Source organism: Atractosteus spatula, chromosome 1, assembly GCF_055471065.1.
Source record: "Atractosteus spatula isolate fAtrSpa1 chromosome 1, fAtrSpa1.hap1, whole genome shotgun sequence".
Lineage (NCBI taxonomy): Eukaryota > Metazoa > Chordata > Actinopteri > Semionotiformes > Lepisosteidae > Atractosteus > Atractosteus spatula.
The window spans coordinates 38108508-38128147 of record NC_142706.1 but is presented as its reverse complement, the minus strand read 5'-3'; the positions used below and the strand labels follow the sequence as shown (position 1 = coordinate 38128147).

The window sequence follows — 19640 nt, the reverse complement described above, 5'->3', positions numbered from 1 at the left end:
TCAAGATGTCTGTGGGTTCCCACTAATGACATCAACCTAGTTTAAACCTTCACACCTTATCTTTAATCAGCATTGTCTACTAACCTATGCTCAATCCAAACACACACATTTCCCTGTACGCACACTACCTGCAATGTGAAAATTATTTTTATAAGGATCATTGTAAAAGGCCTATTGAAAACCAAAATACACTAGATTGTAAACTCTATGTGTATCCATTGCAATTGTTTCCTTAAATACAAAAGGTAAGATACCATCAGGCCCTGGGGATTTATTAATCTTGAGTGCATCTATTATCTGAAATACTTCTCTCCCTCTGGATAGGATAACACTATCTAATAAAGACTTCTGTCCTTCCACAGCCTGAGGCATGTTGTTGACTTGTTCCTTATTGAACACCTGAGTGAATTTATTACATCAGCCATTTCCTTTACACTGTCTAAAAGTTTCTTATTATTGTTCAAATACATTTTACTTCATCCTTAAAGGTACTTTTGCTGTTGTTCAGACAAAGGAACTTTCGCCTTAATGATCCCCTCCGACTCTAATGGCCTTTAAATATTTTATTTAATATATTTAAATATGTGCTTGTTATTATTTGTATTCCTTTTCTGTTACTGGATCCTCAGGGCTCAGACATTGAGTCACTAATCCTGCATTGAGTTTGTCTCAGTTTCAGGGTCTCAGAAGTATTTCTCAGTGTTTCTTAATCCTCAGTTTCCAGTTCCTCAGTCATCATTGCCACTAATCATATCTTCATCACCTCAGACATCAGCCTCTAATTTGACTCTAATTTTTGCCGAGCCCGTCTCAACACCTTGTCGGGCCTGGTGTAACACTCCCAGATCGGATTTCAGTCCTTCTCAGAGCCTAGTCCCAGGAAATACCGTACCGGTCCCCAATTAGATATCTGGGAAGACCTTAGCAACTGGGGTGAAGCACCTTGATCAAGATACGACAGCAGTGAAATAGAAACTTGATTTGTATCCTCGATGTTACATTGGCCTTGCAATGCAAAACAGCTTCAATGTAATAATTACATAAATATATATTGACCTAGCTTTGAATCTTGTATTCAAGGAAGCTCATTTTAAGATGATTGAACCTTAAAGGAAAGCAGCAATTACTTATACAAGACTTTTTAAAACATTTCTCTCATAGAGGGCTCTGTTGTATCATGTAACAAACAATCTTTTCTCTATTTTCCATTTGATTCGATTTTTGGACTGGCACTGCTCTAATATCTCTGTGCTAGTTGTTTAAAATGACAGAAACCGATGTGCAGACTGCATAGCATCAAATTGAGGAGTAGGAACATTTTCTTTCAGGGAACTACATAAAGACAAAATATTAATATAAATATAATATCTGAAGTTGGTTTTAATGGGTACTACTGTACATTTACTTACACATACTGTACAGTACAGATTTCAATAGTCTTTACTCAAAAATGATATCCTATTATAAAAAGGTACGTGACAGAGTGTACAGTATGTTCTGTATTATCTCGACCTAAAGGTTTCAGCAGACCCCAATTTAGGCTTCCCTCACCATGTCAGACCAGCCATCGTTATTAAGGACATAACTCCAATTAACCCTTTTGTACACTGCTTCTAAAGTAAAATTCTCTTCTATTAGTAATTTCACTGCAAGTCCAGATATTGCAGTACATATCCTCTGTTCTAACTATTTAGGTGAATAATTATAATTCATATATAGTTTAGTCATTATACAGTAGATTAGAATTGTGACTGAACTGACTTACTTGCTTGTTTTTGTGTAGGCCTTATTTTTTAAAAGCAAATGAGCATTATTTATTGACTTAGTTGTGGTTGGTGTTCCCCAACAATTCAGGACTCTTTCCATGGATTGTCACTTTCACCTCTACAGTATGTCTCCCCATTAGGTGTTAGACTCTCTGGTGACTGACCTTTTATACACTCCATAAAGCCAATCTGAGTCACTCCTCTCATCTTCCCGGCACAGAAAATTTTAGAAAAAGCAGATAATTCGCTCACTAATGTAGTTAGACATCAATCTGTTTTAACACCATGATGTTAACATAAGGCTGAAGCGCTCCCATATGATACCAAGGAAACATCATCTGGCTGAATGGCACTAATGTCAGCCTGGGATTGAAATCTCAGAGGAAGAGGGGGGAAATCTGGGGGTCTGTGATTAGTATGCAATGACACTTCTCACGTCTCAGGCAGCCCTGCTTAGTTTTGCAAATAAATGCAAAAACAACTTTTTTGTGCCCCTTCTTCCACCCCCACCCCATAAAACGCATGTCTTGATAAACCACAAGGGAGTTACAAATTAAAATGCACAAACCATTCACCGCACCGAGATTCAAACCTAATGCACTGAACAAGATGAAAATCACTTGCTGACCTCAGTGCATAAAAAACCATCTGTGAAATTTCTTGGCAGCCCATGTCTTTACACTTTGCTGTGGCTGAATAAAAATTCAAAGAAAGATTAACAAAGAGGTGGCATCACCTTTAAATATTGTTCACCAGAAATAAACACTTTTTTTACATTCTTAACCTGCCATTAAGAGTATATACTGTAAATACCAGCCGAGATCTCAGAAAGGGTATAGCACTTGTTTTCCTGGTGTATTCATCCTTAAACTTATATTTGCTTCTTTTACAAGCAATGCTTCTATCAAGCAGCTGTCTCTGCAGATATATGTGAAGATTCATACAATAGAAAATATCTTCTAGAAACACTGCATAAGAGCCAGTGAGGTGTTTACCTCAACACACGACAGTGGGAATGGATTGGGTAGATCACACAGCTTCTTTGCCTTTCCCATCTGGAGACTTTTTTTTTATTTAACATTATAAGATGCTGTCGAATGCCATGTGGCATCTGTCCAGGTGACATCCAGGTTCAACAGCATAATAAACAAATGAAACCGCAAATGGTTGTACTGAAAAAGTTGTCAACATGGTTTAGTTTATTTGGTTTCTGAAGGTCAACCTCCATCATGACAAGGATGGAAAAAACATGCTGTATTCCTCCAGGAATAAACCTTAGATGGCTAATGTTTATATCTTTTAAGCACCAAAGTAGTAATAAATGTAACTCAGTAAAAATTCACATGGATTTGTTATTAACCTCCCCAATCCTTCATGACAGTTCCTGAAAGAAAAGTTATATAAGACTGGTCATAAACAGAGACTAAACAAGCACCTGTCTCATGAAATGTAAAACGTTAAGGCACCGTCTTAACATACTGTACACGAAAAATCTCTACGTTCTGGAAATAGCTCTTTTTTTCTCCTAATGATCACAGAAAGACACCTGCCAATCAGCTTTAAGAACATACTTTATTTTGCACCCTGACAAGCATGTACGTATTAACCTATATGACAGCTGTTTTTAAAGTCAGTTAGAGTCAGCTAGGATTTATTTGATGTAGCTCAGGACATTCTACTCTATGCAAGTACTTCTCTGTATTTTCTGTTCATATATGGGTTTTAGCTTTAGTACTCCCCTAGGGGTAAATTGTCTAGATTTTTCACACAGCAAATTCCCCAACAGTTCATCATGTTGACAAAAATTTTAATAGCTCATGGCAATTTCTATTAAAACAAATTGTGAGGTAAGCATACCAGTACTGTGAATGACTAAACCAGCACCTCTATTTTAAATACTGTACAAACATGTTGAATTTCTACAATTCCTCAAACACCCACACAGCAGTGTCTTGAAGGAACTGGCAGGAATTAAAGTATTAAGTGAGTAAATAAAATGAAGAAATATCCAGATTTTGATTTTTGAGGGTGTCTGAATTCAATTAACTCCAGCTATTATATTAATTTTGAAAACTGACATTTATCTCTAAAGGTTATCAAGTTCACAAAAGAATGAAGATAAACCACGAACAAATAAAAAATCACTACAACTACAAGAGAAATCCCTTGCATTTAACCATACCTTTTTAGAACTGGAACTTTAAGGCTTTCTTTAAAAAACATTTCTTGACATGCAGGTACTGTAGAAGAAAATAGTTTCTATGCTTTGCTTTTCTGTGTAGGAACACATCTTAATAACCTAAAGACATCAATTTCCTTCACAGGACACTTATAAACTCCTGCAGAGATGCTAGAATTAGACATCAGCAGAGGTAACATAACAACAGGAGAGCTCTATGTATTATTTGACTGGAAAATAAATAGTCCAATGCAACAGAACAACAACAGGGGTTCATTCTCAAACACTGCTGCTTAAACAAACTGATTAGATATCAGAGGTACTAAATCAAAAGAAAATAATTACTATATTCCAGGAACATAGTAAGGAAATACTCAATATAGTATATACTTTGAGGACAGAAAAGACCACTGCAAGGTTTTACTCAATTCGACTACTTTTTTTAATCTAAGAAAAACATACCACATGTGGAAAAGCTCTAGCCTTAAAGTCAATGCCTGCTGTTGCAACGTCTCTTACTAAGAGAGATGCACATGAGCATCCAGTCACAAAACAATGTTTGCGAGCATCATACATCTTGATTGGGATTTTACTTTTGGGTTTTGAATCTATGAAAATGCATTTCAGTAAGCTAAAGCTCCATTTCTTACCCAAGATGATGATAGGGCCCCTCTGGTATTGTGATCTCTGCTTTGCTGAAGCAGTGATAGTAATGTGCTTTGTGACAATGCATTGAGTGTTTGATCATGTCTGCCTATTACTGTACTGTCATCTGCTCATTTCCAAAAGCTGTCAAATTGTAACAGTAATCTTCTTCTCAGTGCATACGTCGTAAGCAATTACCACCATCAGAAGACTTGGATTGGCAGCAGTTTTCTGTTGAAAGTGAACTGGTCTTGTTAATAAGTTATATTATGTTAATAAGTCTTCTAATCCTGCTGTGAGGAATACTGTAATTGTATCTAGAAAGGTATCTAGTATCTTGTACCTTATTAATACATCTGCAATTCCCATTTCTTAAGTATACTGAAATGTGTATATATATATGTGTATTTGGAGAGAAAAGAATATGTAACATTCTATTCAAAGCAACTGTATCAGAAATCCAATTTCCCTTTCTTCTCTAAGTAGCATTTAGATTATCATATTTAAAAACAACATGTGGAGCGTATTTCATATTTATATAAATTTGTTTGTTACATTCTACACTCTTTGAATTTCTAGGTGAGAAAAGCATTGATGGACCATAACTTTTTTTTCACAGAATGAAAAGATAACTCTAAAGACGACAAACAAAAACATACAGTACCACAAGTGGCACTGGACGGAGCGGTGGCTCTGTGGCTAAGGATCTGCGCCTGTGGCTGGAAGGTTGTCGGTTCAAATCCCGCAGCCAGCAGCAGAATCCTACTCCATTGGGCTCCTGAGCAAGGCTCTTAACCCCAACTGCTCCAGGGGTGCCGTACAATGGCAGACCCTGCGCTCTGACCCCAGACTCTCTCCCTGTCTGTGTGTCTCATGGAAAGCAAGCTGGGGTATGTGAAAAGATAATTCCTAATGCAAGAAATTGTAAAGGGTTAATAAAGTGATGTTATTATTAGTGCAAACCCTCGAGCCCAGAAGGCAATGTCTGCTGTTGTAATGTCTCTTGTTACGAGTGATGGACATGAGCATTCAGTCACAAAGCAATGTTTGCAAGCACAATACAGCAGTGAATTGCAGTTACAGTATATGCTCTATGAAAATGCACTGAATGTTTGATCATGCCTGCCAAATTAGATTCCTGGTTAGCCTCATGGCACATAATTAAAATTTCATAACCATTTAGCACTTCAGAAGAATGTCCTCTTACTGATGGGTTTTTCGGCCATTTAATCTTCTATGATCTGTTGGAAACTCCTGTATACTGATGTGGCTTCCATTGTGACTGGAATGAGTGTGCCACTGATCCTTCAAACACTCACGTCTGACAATTCCAAGGCCATTATAAACATTCAGACACATTTTTTTTTGTTTGCAGGGTCTAAAAAAAGAAAATATTTTGCAAGGAGACAGGTTCTCTTAATTTGACATTCGGTAGCATTCGTTTTCAGCAATTCTTTCTGGAAAGATAAAGGTTATATTATATGTTTTATTAAAACATCTATAACAATGTGGTCAAATGTGTTTTTCATCTTCAGGTCTTGTTTAACTAGTCCTCACTTTACTTATTTTTTTCCCTTATGAACTCCTGTTCTTTGTGCTGTTCTAGTACTTCCGATGTGTGCTTTCTTGAAGTGTTCCTAAAAAAGTGCCGAAAATTGTAAAACAATGCAGGGACTGTAGGATCAGACTCTACACAGTATTATTGACACAGGAAATTTGGTACACGTGCATTCTTCTCTGATTTGGCTGTCATTGAGCTGACAGCCATGGCTCTTTCTATCCAGCCCATATCATTCTTGTCTGACAGCAACCTCTCCAGAGAGAAAAATGTACAAGCTGCCAGATCTTTGTCAATGCAGCTTCACACAACTTATGTACACAGGGGACCTATATACACTCTAAACAGACAGTTTAAATTTGAGAATTGTTTTTACCTTTGACAGTCACTGGGATTTATGAGTGTCAACATATTTTATTTGGAAACCATCATGTGGGAGCAGCATGGGAACAATTAAGTTTAGGAAGACATTTAAAGGAAACTGCAGTTCATACCAGGTGTCACGGGTTCTTGTATGTTAAAATAATAAAGCTCGGTAAGACCACTAGCACTAATTACCCAGCCATGCACTTTCAAAACCTGACAAAATAGTAAATTCCTTTGAGGCCAAACACTTTCTCCAAAGAGTAAGCAACAGACTCAGAGAAACACTCCTAATGTTTAAACCTCAATAACCTGGTATGTTTCCATTTCTACATAACCGACGTGCATAATGCTTAAATTCTTGTCTTTAAATATAATCTACAATCAGCACATACAGTATGAATTTATATCCAGTTAGTATCAGTAGCACACCAAGAAAAAAGAAGATCGATTTCCTCCAGCCCAGGATTTCATTTCTTTGTCTTTTTTTCTGTCACACACCAATTGAAAGATATAACCTAAACAAGAGAGAGACAAAGCTCCAGAGACTTTATAGATCAGACAATTATCATCAGACTGCCTGCTCCGAGAGAAGTAAATGATGCAGTCACTGAATCTGGCAGAGCTGTATTGATCTGGATGCCATTGTTGTCTGCCTGCAAACCTAATGGGTAGGAAAACAGCCTCACCCTTCATTTGCAGCTGCAGTTTTGTTCATGGTTTTATAGGTGCTCACATTAACATCAAGCAAATGAAGAATCTGAAATTCCATTCATACAATAATGCCAGTCACACATTTCAGAGTTATGTTTGCACATCCACTATATCTACCGCTTGTATACAGGTACTGTAATTGCTATGGTGTGGCCAACACATTTCAATATTACTGTGAGATAATTGTGTTATCAACTGTCCAAAAGTGGTGACATCCCAATACCAAGTAACCCGGGAGACAATAATAACTAAAAATAATACCAGCCCATAAACCTCACACTCTCACTGTCCCAAATGCAGTGTGAGCAATGTAAAAACACAAAGCTAGCATTTATTCTGGCTTTGGCAGCAGTGTTTCTCCTCTTGTTTTTCTGATTGAGAATATTTGCTTCCTCTATTTAAAAGAGTGCTGTTTCAGCTCCGTTCTGTGTTGCGCTGATAAGATGGATCAGATATGGGGAGTTAGGTCAGCAGCAGGCTACTATAGCTGAACCTTTTGTCAGGATCAATTAATTTCACTCAGCATAGCTGCTTATCATCATGGTAAACACAGACTACAGTGTGGCAAGCAAAAGCAAAGAGGAATGTATTACGTCCATCTTGTTTTAATATAATGATTTCCAGATCACAGTATTTTCATTGAAAATTCGCAATGCAGTCCTTAAAGTGATAATGTTAAAGGATTTAATGAAAACAGCTAGCTTATTTTTCATTGTTTTACCTTTTACGTAAAAATAAGTCACATCTGAATTCTGCATTAGAGGTAGAAGAAAGGATAATAGCACATAAAAAGTCTGCAAAACAAAAGGAGATTATTTAACCTACTTATCTAATTTGGATATTAGCAGCTAAATGAACCCAAGATCCCATCCAACCATTTCTTGAAAAAATGATTTGCTATTGATTTAGGCAACTTGGATAGATAACACTTTTTATAAAGTTTTCTCAACAAGAATTTAAGAAAAAAGCATAATCTGTGAAGGATAAAACTCACCCCATGAAAACAATGCAGAAAAAAGTGTTAAGCTTATCTTTACTTTTATGATATATTTTAAGTTGATTTACTTTCTCAAATAAATGAATAACTCAATAAGATTCACAAGATTGTTTTCAAAACTTTTGAAAATAGAAACACAGCTACTGTATTTAGGTATTTGTTTTTAAAGTCCCGAGTTTAATAGATAAAGTACTGAAATCCACAAAATCTAATTTCTACTCTGATATTTCTGTGAGGAGCTGTTGAGTCTGAAATAAAGGTAACACCCACTTCTTTTTCCTGTGTAAGAATTTAGTTAGAGCCCTTACAACAATGAAAACTAAACTCCTACATCTTGACCAGAACGTTATTTCTCAGGATTCTTTGACAATAAAAAATTATGTTCCTTATTAATATTGTCTTGGTTATTTTATATAATGACATGTAAAATGTGTGCACTCTTATGAGTAGTACCCTTAGCTAAATTAAAATGCGGGGCTTGCTAAGTTTTGGAAGCCCTGAAGATTAAATATCAAAGAAGCTATGATATCAAAATTGCCAGCATTATTCTGTAAAAGAATAAAAGAGGGATATCCTTCAGCTGTAGCATGTTATTAAATGTCAACGTGTATTAAACCTCCACTTGAAGAATGTCCTTGGTTTAACAAGGCATTGGGCTTATTAACAGCCTAGCACTCATCTAAAGAAGCTGTAAGTCTCTCAAATGTTTTTAAGGAGTATACTACAGTAGTGGATTTCATCTGCCTTCAGGACCAGGGCTCATGTAGTTGCTAGTTACCATTTGAGCTCAAAACAAAATGGTAGAGGAAGGGGCATAATTCCTGGAAAGAAACATCAAAACTAGGTCAGCATGTAAAATGCTTCTTGGCTTTGGAACAGGGGCTTAATTTGTGATGCTACATACCCACAAGAAGCAAATATCAACACACCTCTGCAAAGTATGCAGCCAGCTTAGGAGCTTGTTGTCTTTGCAACAGCACAGTAATTCATCTACAGTTCTGAACAAGACTGAAAGCTCTTTGCTCTAAGAAGATGCTTATTCTTGTCAGGCAAAATGTCCTTCGTTGCAATGGTAGTGAATGGTAGAATGGAGACAGAGGGGCAAAGTGCACAGTATGTGTGTGTTTTTGTTTTCCTATTTTGAGAACAGAAATTTCCACACTCTTCTCTAAAAGAAACCAATTGTAAAGACTGCCAAGAAGAGGAAAGGATTTTGACAAAAAGATAATGGGGCAGAGGTTTTGTGATGAAAAAACAATTTCCCTTTAAAGTAACCAGTTGAACAAGGAATAAATGTACAGGAGCTATCTGTGTCCTTGAATATTACAAGTCACATTTATTATTTGTCAGAATACATAAAGACAAAGCATGGTTCCTTGATTCTTGATAAACACAATGATTTTCCAAGGGAACAAACATTCAGTGAGGTAGATTGTTGTGATAGAACATAAATTCTGATAGAAAACAATTTAAAAATGTTTGATTTAATATCCAAACACCCACAGTAGAACACTGAAAAGTTAGTGGACATATTTTAATTTAATAAGTGACTAAATATTAATATAATTTCAAGTTAATGAGGTACTATAGTACACAATTAAGCCCATAATGTAGAACACCAGTGGCCTGGTCAGGCCTTAATTTAGAGCTTAATATAAAAGCAACATTTTGCCTCAGTACCTCCTGAAAGGAGTCACTTCTAACCTGGACCAATTTACTTCCAGCACAAGAAGGTACCTTTGCACAAACATTTTGGAATGGGATCATTAGAACTAGAGTTCTAGTACTACAAAAGGTGTCGTGTAAAGTAAATGCTGTCATTATTGATGAGTGAGTAGGGGTTTATTTGATGACAAAGCTGATAAAGGCATTAAAAAGAAATACCAATGGAGTTACTTGCTCTGTTCTGTCCAATTAATTATCAATAGAGCCTGGAGTTGTCCATCACGAAGAGTTGGAAACAATTTCTTTTTGTTCAAGGATCATTATAATTTTGTTAGACTGATTCTAAACAAGAAGAGAAGCACAGCATGGCAGAAATCAACCACCCGTATGTAAAGCAGGAGAGATTACTCCTGGAGCTATTAATTCTCCGTCTCAATTTTTATAGAAGAAATAGAAGAAAATAATAGAAGAAATAATCAATGTGAGAAAAACATTTGAATTCAGAATGTGAAAGCCACAAATGTAAAGACTGCTTCCAACCCAAATCAGTTTTACAAAAAGGAAACACAGGAGACAAAAATGCTGCACCTGTCATGGCACTGTCTCTCTCAAGAGAACTTCTTCTGGAGTGCTTAAAAAAATTAATACGTTTTTAGCAGCTTTGCAGTGGTAATAAGGCAATAATAATTTAAGTAAAAAGGCACTTCATATTTAATACGTAATACATATGCATACCCCGTATGTACAATATGCAGTATATGTTTCAGTCACAAGTTTGAGTAGGGTGCTACTGTACTGTATGTCAATGTACTGTACCTTGGCTGCAAGAAAGAAGAAACACAATGCATCAGCTGTTGAGCCTTCAAGATCTGAAGGCTGAACAGGCTAAATATTGGTTCTTCTTTCTGCTTTTCAGCATGGATTTACTTGCTCCTTAAATGTTTCCGTTAGTCTGAGATAAAAGTACACCATAGTTATAACATGTAGGGTTATGAGTAGGTTACAGTCAACTATGACCCCACTTTTTAGAGTTAAAAATCTTAAATGTACTGGAAAATAATAATGAAGCTGTTATTACCACATCATGTTCAACACCTTTTTCTTACACTCAATAAGGCGTACAATATTTTGAATGGAAAAAGTTTCAGATGAAATACAAATGAAACAAAGACCAGAAATAAAGATATAAACAGAGTCAAGGACAACAATTTCTTTAGTGACCTAACTACATTCTACAGAACAGTCGTCATTGGGAAATGACAAACATCTGAAATTCAATTCAATTTCTCCTAGTAGAAACATGGCTTTCCCCCTTTTAAACTAAGACTAAAGACTAAACATTTCTTTCTTTATTTGCATGTGTTCATTTCATTGGATACTAGCAAGGTTTCACTTTCAGTTTAAAATTGAATTATTTGCCTTTAAAATCCCCAATTCCAGACATACATTCTCAATGGTGTATTTAGCACCCAGTGTGTTGCAACACTGCTATATTAAGAGTAGCTGAAACATCCCACAAAGAGAAAGTCTGACCTTAAACCATAGTTTAACTTTGCAGCTTCACAATATACAGGTGTTTTAAACTCTTGGTAACTACTGAGGTTTAAATAAGAGCTATTTTATATAAAATGTGCCTCATTTCACATGCAGAATAATTACTGTCATGAGTTAAAAAGTTATTTATAGAGCCTGTGTTCACCAAATAGTGTTTTTTGTTTGTGAAGACAGTGGGTCCAATAAAGAGCCTTTAAAGACTTTACAAAACATTACCAAATAAATGTTGCAAAAATGTGAATTGAATGATCAATTATTGTACGATGACTAAACAACATCTATTGTGTTGAGGATAACAGCATAGTAAGCAGAAATGCACCACAACTGCACCACAGTACAATTAACAAATGTGTTTCAGTGATCTACAGTATGATCAACAAAACATTTTCTACAGCTGAATAGAATCATATTTTACAACACTTTGAAATAACAGTATGCAAAATGACATACAGTACACATTTTACTGATTTCATTCTTGTGGACCTCCTGAAAAGATTTTAACTACTGATTTTTATCTACTTTGAAAAACTTAAGAAAATAAGTGCAAAGAAGAAGTTTATAACGTTTTCTTTTCTTGAGTACAGGATTAAATAATTTAATGACATTTTTAAAAAATCAATTGCTTTTAAGGTCACCATGCCTAACAGTTAACCTTCACAGTTAGGGGTAATCTGATAAACAGCTGAGTAGACACCAGCTGCTTGACAATTTAAGAGGATGGAATTTCCAATCCCTGACCAGTCAAGCTCATGTAACCAACATTGCACTTGACTGGAAAAGACAGCATAATAGCAGAGAGAAAGAGAGAAGCAAATAAGACAGCAGGGATCAAGTTCTGGCACAGTAAATCTGCAACTTTTGGATTCATTGCTGAAATAAATCTTATCAGGAATTTTGATGGGATTCATTTTAAATTTATAGAACTATATTTTTTATCATTGCGGAAATAAAGGATTTCTCTCTTTATGTTTGCCAGACAGTCTGTTACTTGTGCATGTATTTGGATACAGTTGTTGAAATCATCCTGCACTGTGATCTTGTTAGTTTAAGAAACTAATGTAAGTAAGACTGGACCTATATTTCACACAAAAAACAGCTGGTGTAAGGGATGTTGGAGACGTAGGTGACACACTTCCGTCCAGACCAGAATTTCTAAATCAATGCCTCGATATAGTGACCAGAAACACTGTACTGTAGGAGGTGCTATCCCTTAGATGAGACATTAAACCAAGGTTCTGACCTCTTTAAAGATTTCACTGTCTTTTATCTAAAGATTAGGCATGTTAACCCCACTGTCCTGGGTATATTTTAAAGTTTGTGTATGGTATGCCCTTAGCTACAGTAACTGTACAAGCACACTGTTGTGGAAGAAATGTTTTACTACTCTACATGATCCACTGAGTAGAGGGTCTATTGGCACATAATGGCTGCCTTACGAAACCCAGATACTGTACAACACCATTCTCGGTGGAGTACTTCAATGCTGAATAACAGTAATTGGGTCCCATCCTACCGTACATGGTAAAGTGCTTTCAGAACTTCAGAGATAAAAATCATTCTTTAATGGAAGAATTACCAGCGAAACGTGTAGGTGTTAGGTCAAATGTGGGGACAGTGGGACTTCTCTCAGATAAGAGTAAAGGCACTATTACTGTACACTTCAAATTTAACATGCTAGATAGAGAAGAAAAGGAAGACCACCAATCTGACATCCATTATTGTTCTCTTCCATTACTCAATAAGTCACTTTCGACACTCAGGTTTTCATTAAAGGTCTCTTTTTCTCAATTTCTAAATGAGTTTATATTACTCTTGTAGTGCGTGCAAAGAGCACCTGACATAACAATAATCCTTCAGACAACACCTTTAAAGCCTATAAATACTTCAATAGATGTTAAAATATTACTTACCACAGCAAGTTAATCCCAAATTGTGAAATTCTGTGCAAAATATCTTACACAAATGTATGACTTTAGTCTTTTATAAAAAAGGAATGTGCATTAATTAAATTCATGCATGTATAAAGGCAACTTTAACAGAAAGCATTAGCTTAACATCAAATACAGTGCAATATGCATTCTTAACTTCCAAAGCCCCACTTCACTCTACCATAAAAATGTGGAAGTACAGTAACTGGAAAGGATGTTAAGATTTCTAGACCAGATCATTCATGTTCTGCTTGTTCAGGGGTCAATTATCTGAACTTGCCTACGGTAGTAAAGCCTCATAAATACAGATGTCTCCCTTATTGTGCTTAGAGTGAGAAACCAATGCAATATGGTATGAAAGTCATCTACACAGGGCTGATGTATTTTCCTTCAGTTATTATTTTATCAGTAAAATGAAGAGAGAAATATAACCTGCTGTGGGCATACTGAGGGACAATCACTCAAAGTTGGGTGCCAATTCAGCACAGTTTGTTAAGTGGAACAAAAATCCCTCTAAACAAATTGAGTTCACAGCTGTCTCACAAAGTACAAAAACATTTGTGCACAAAACTTTCTCCATAAATGTAAACCCTGGCAATAGCACTTTTGCTATTCTCTCCACAATTCAATGTCAAGATACAGTACACATCTGAAGTACAGAGTGTGACTATAAAATTCCTCCTTGGAATTCGTCACAGTGGGGGACCACTCACACTTTGCGACATCACTGCTGTCAGACATGTTGATTATACATGCATACAGCATTGACGTTTTTCCAAGTTCACATACAGTAGTGCCTGAAAGTGGTGAATGTGTCAGTGAATGTATTGAAGCCACAGTGGCAAAATCTGGGAAATTCATTTGCCACTACTCCATGTTAATATTCACTTAATTTCCCTGTTGTGCTGCAGGTTGAGAGTTACAACCAAAGGCATTTGCAGGTTTACAGTTACCAGGAAACGTGTTCAATTAATGCAGTAAAAAAGTTGTCTGTTAATCCTATCGTGTGTTTGTCATAAATTCACAAAAGAAAACTTGAATATAAGATAAGATCTTGGCATTAATTTTGTCTCCATGTTTTATTAAATAACTTTGAAATTAAAAATATTCCTTGACCTTATTGAAATAAGAATTAGACCTCTCCGATTAGCTGTAGCATTCGCCTAGTACCACATAGAAATTAAAAAGTCACTGAGTTTGTTATGGTTTAAAAAACAGAAAAAGAGCATATATAACTTGTATATTTGACAAAATCATAAATTTCTGTCAAAGGGAAAGATACAATGTGATATTTGTTCCTAGTGTATCTTACCTCTCACTTTTTAATGTAATATTATAATTGTCAATATATAATTCCTTACACATGAGACAACTCAAAATGGCATACCTGCAGAAGGCCATTCAAACAACTGATGAATCATTTTTAACAGTATGTTACTTTAAACCTTTATTCACATAATTCCGAGAAAGAGCAAGTATGCTATTTTGAAAATCACAATTCTATTATATGAACAGATGATATTCTTCTGGAGAGCAAAGTTTATTAATACATTTTCATATTTGACCTTTTTTTCATTTGGTTTTAATACCGATTTTATTATCATCATTAACATCATTACTGCTTTCATTTTGGTCTGAGATCAATGACCTTTGATTCAAACCATAGTGCACATCTACCTTCTGAGACAAGCTTCATTAGAGCTCAGGAAAAGCCATGAACTATTTCTCCAGCTTGAATAGACAATAAAACAATACTGGCAAACTGGGTAAGAAAAAGAAGGATGAAGTGAACTATATAAAATGAAGGGAAGTTGTGATGCGAAAAATGGTTTGAGGGCTGTCTTCACATAAGAAAGGTTAAAAATGAGAAGATTATATGATGAGTTTCACAAATGCAGCTGACTTTCTTTTAACTGACCATCATGGTACAGTATACTGTATACTGCAGGAAAGAACTTAGAAAACCATCATTCCCAACATGCCCCTGTAATCTTTTGTGAATGTGTTAAGTCATTTACTGTATTCTGCTTCATGGTTTTGTGGCATACTGTACATGTCTCTTTCATTGATAGATACTTGATTTTTTAAAACCACACTCAGATTATGTACTTTGTAAAGGTAAGCCAAAGACACTTTGCTTGAAAGAGGCTAAAAAACCAACAAATAAACTACACAAGCTAATATAACAGCAGAATTCTTTACTACTATTTGTGCAGAAGACATTAGAGGCACTCAATTATTCTTAACTGTTCATAACATAGACGTAGTTTCAACAGAAAAGCTACAGGAAATATATGTGCAACCTATGCAAGCTACAGTGAAAATGGAAGACAACTTTAAGGACTTGAGTGCCGACATCATGCAGATGCAGTCCAGGAAGAAGAATATCAGAATGTTTAATGACAGGAAGCCATTCAAACCATCTGGATTAATTGAAGAGAATATAGAACACTCAATGAATTTGCACACCTTCCTTATTAAATAGTACATTAATCTGAAACTTAATTTTGCTATAGGGTTTTTATACCTGTTTTATCATGTTGTATAGCGCTTATGAGGTGGTTATAACAATGTTGCTTAGCCTGATTCAAGTAAAGTGCTACTGAGCTGCTCTACAGTGGGTTCCAAACGACTCCACTTGCAAACAGTTTATTGTGTCTTTACATCCTATGTCAATTGAGTATGCCTATTTTTGTACATCTATTTTAATTTTTTGTGTTTTAAAGTGAATTTATTTTGATGCTGAATCTGTAGAGTTTAACTCTAGCTACTATCATAGTTTAAAACTGGAAGAAGCAGAGAAAAGCAGGCTTATGCTGGAGCTCTTTCATCTCACTCTAATAGTCCCCACAGGGAAATTAACCACTGATTCCCAGACAATTAGCGACTGTCAATCCTATATCCTGATTATTTTATAGATTGGTACAGAAGCAAAATCCCTGCAGATTATTGTTTTGCTTATAACAATCCTGACTGACCTTTGGCTGAAGCTCTTAAGTCCATAAGAGACATCTAGGACTAAAATTACAGTCAGAGTACTATCCTGTGACTAAGCTTCACTTTTTGTTTTTTCATGTTATTGTTCTCAGTATTGTGTATGGCCTGCAGAACATACTTTATTTTACACACAAGACCGGTCTCCATCATTTGAATGCAACATTAAACTGGGGTCCTGACTACTGGTTCATTAAACATCCCACAACACCATTTGAATGATTAGGGGTTTAGACCCTGGTATCCTGGCTAAATTCAACTCTGTGCTTGAACAATCTGGGCTACCTAAAGTTTCAATTAATCCAGCTGGTGATTTTTCAGTTCTCCGCAAATTTACTAGTGCATGAGTAAAGCATCCTCTCATGAATGTAAAGCATTTTGGGATCCTTTAGAATATACTGTAGAGCTATAGCAATACAATTGTTCATGTTCTTAATAACTACTGTACAGCATCTGCAGTTAGTTTAGGGCTTTTACCATTTTGATTAATTCTAATCAATTGTAACCTTAAAGGGTGGTATGTGAAATAAGAACCTTAGAAAGTATGTATGATCTCGGAGCTGAAAACATGCACCATGAGAGGAATAGTAATCAGGGTCCCAAATGTCTTTAGATGGGCTTACCTTTTTCTTGTTGGTGGGGCAGATGTAAAAGTTGGTGACAACAATTGTGGTACCAGGCATCAGGTTCAGCTTGGTATAAGTTGTTCCATAATCACTAGACCTACAAAGACACAGGGAAGCATGAAGAGTTTTATTGCAGTTCAATATCCATTTTAGAGAAGGCTAAAACAAATGTCTGAACAAGTAATAGGTTTATTTCATGCTGAAAAGAGAAGAAAGAAAACAATGTTTCAGCTGTGGAGCCTTCTTCGGTGTAAGGGGCTATTTTTGGCTTGAGTGAGGGCCCTGTCAATAACACGGGGGGGGGGGTTATCCTCTGTTGATGAAAAAAGTGTGCATTTTGAATGCTTGGTTCTGGAAATCGATGTCATCATTGCAGAGTCGTCGTAGCGGAAGGAACTGTGAAAAAGGGAGAGTTTTTAGTATTTGGGGTGAAATGAGATGTACAGAAGATAGTTGTTTGAATCTGTGGTTCTGTCTGGATTTTTCTTACACCCGAAGAAGGCTCCACCTTTATTTCTTCTCTTTTCAGCATGGAATAAACCTATCACTTATTCCGTTGCAGCCTACGCATGCTGACGCAGCTACCAAACCTGATATACATATACATACATGTACAGTACACATAAAAGCCCAAAAAACACTTGGAATTATCTTACTAATTTAATCAAAGTCTTCAGTCTATGCAGCATGTACATATGGGTCATAAAGATATTAAGTATCTGAAACATAAATGACCACTTTGTCCCAATAGACATCAGTTGTCAAAGCCCTGCACTTCCTTGTGCAGTGACAAGTACAGTATATTGAGTGGATCATTTGACCAGCAGCCACCTCTTTTAATTTAACTCGAATCTTTTGTCTGAACTAGAGAAGGCCTACAGCAGTGTGACAAGGCAGAGACAAACATTCACAGATGAGGGGCAGCACTCCTTGTCGCTGGCACCTAGCTGGCACAAATCCTGTGTTTTGATATTTATGGATAGAAATCTGTTTAGTATTCAGCACTCCAATTCACTGAGCGTTACAAACCAACAGGAGGGCAAGACTTCTAATGCAGGTTTTAAAAATGGCAAAAAAACAGGATTAGTTTTGGGACAGTCAGCTATACCCACTTACAGTAATCTTCCACCTATTACAATAACAAGAACATTAGCACTGTTTGGCTGCCACCGTGATTAAGTGGATCAGCTACATTTTCTCATTTGGCAAACTAATTGCAGAAGCTGGATCGCATGAAAGGGCTATTAGCAAGAGTAGTGCCCAAGAACATTCAAAAGATCAACAGAGTCCATTATTTTTGTTCTTGTGATCCTTAGATGGTTACAAATAAACAACTTTAAAAAATATTTTGTAAATGGATGCTTAAGCATTTTATTTAAGATGGTAGTAATATTTTTACTTTATTATGGTGCTTAATTCTCCTTTGAGTATATCAAGAGAGAGAAACACTGTTTAGATCAAAAAAAGGTTTTCCTAAACTATTCTCTATATAGTTAAAATTAGTTTTCAAACTACATATTGCATTCTAGACAGTTCTATGCATAAAAGGCTACTTCACAATGTAGTTTTGCAGAACATGGCTTATAAATCATTCAAATGAAGGCTGTGAAAGTGTGTGGATGCATTATTTGCTATCCAAAAATATCAAATGTATTTTTAGTTATTTCAAAGTATATGGCTGCTACAGTATATGCTTAGCAGATAGTACTGTATATGCTAATTAAACAGTTCACTAACTGAACTGTACAAACTATATTTTGCAGTAGAAACGACTACATGGTGCCAATAAAAACGTCAGCCTCTAAGTTCAATTATATTAAACAACTCTGAGTGTGGTGAAGGTGCAAGGAGGTTTTTCTGATGATGGGTGTTAAGAACAGAAATGATTGAATACTGGTTGCAAAACCAGCAAAACTGTGATATGCTGCTCTATTCATCTGCAAGACAACCATATTTATCTTAAAGAGAACCACAGCATTAGTCATGAGAATGAGAAACAATAAGATTAGTATAAAAATGACTCAATTTTGTTAAATGTGAGATTCAGACAAAATGCTGAGACGGACTTGCATTTTAAAATTCAGCCCCCCCACCCCTTCCCCAAGGTTGCACATATATTTCATTCATTTTATGAGCTTGGCTGCTGAGTCAATATCTTGCAACTGTTTCTAGTCATTTCACCACAGGTAAAAACACAATACTGTATCTTGAGCGCCAGAAATAATTTAAAACCCAAATAAGATAGACAGTGAAATAAACCCTTTCCAAAATCAATTTTTGGAGGACTCTCAAGATAAGCATGAGATGGAAAAGAATTCAGCTTTAGAGAGTCTGTTGAAACACAGTCTTTCAATGAGAATTCGAATATAAGACAGTACATGGATCTTCATGCTGCTTGTTTGTACGTTATGACCCACAGAGCACATAGGGACTCATGGGCTGTGTGGATCACTAGGTATTAAGTGTACTACAGACATGGAGAATTAATGCATTTTCATAAAATTTCTTATAAACAATATTTAGCTTTTCGGTGAAGTAATCGTATGATCCTCAACGTCATTTTAAAATGCAGTTTACTTTATTTTTAAACTTATTTTTTGCATATTTATTGGAATGTGTTACACATCATAGGAAATGCCACTTAATATTGA

General features: G+C 35.9%; 1 protein-coding gene across 1 annotated transcript in view; it reads right to left on the bottom strand.

Moving 5' to 3' along the window:
• sorcs2 (sortilin-related VPS10 domain containing receptor 2) overlaps window positions 1-19640 on the bottom strand; it is a 369722-nt gene that overhangs the window by 151706 nt on the left and 198376 nt on the right. The window contains exon 3 of the mRNA XM_088918653.1: window positions 16987-17086. Coding sequence (XP_088774779.1) covers window positions 16987-17086 — 100 coding nt within the window. The remainder of the gene's footprint in view (window positions 1-16986; window positions 17087-19640) is intronic.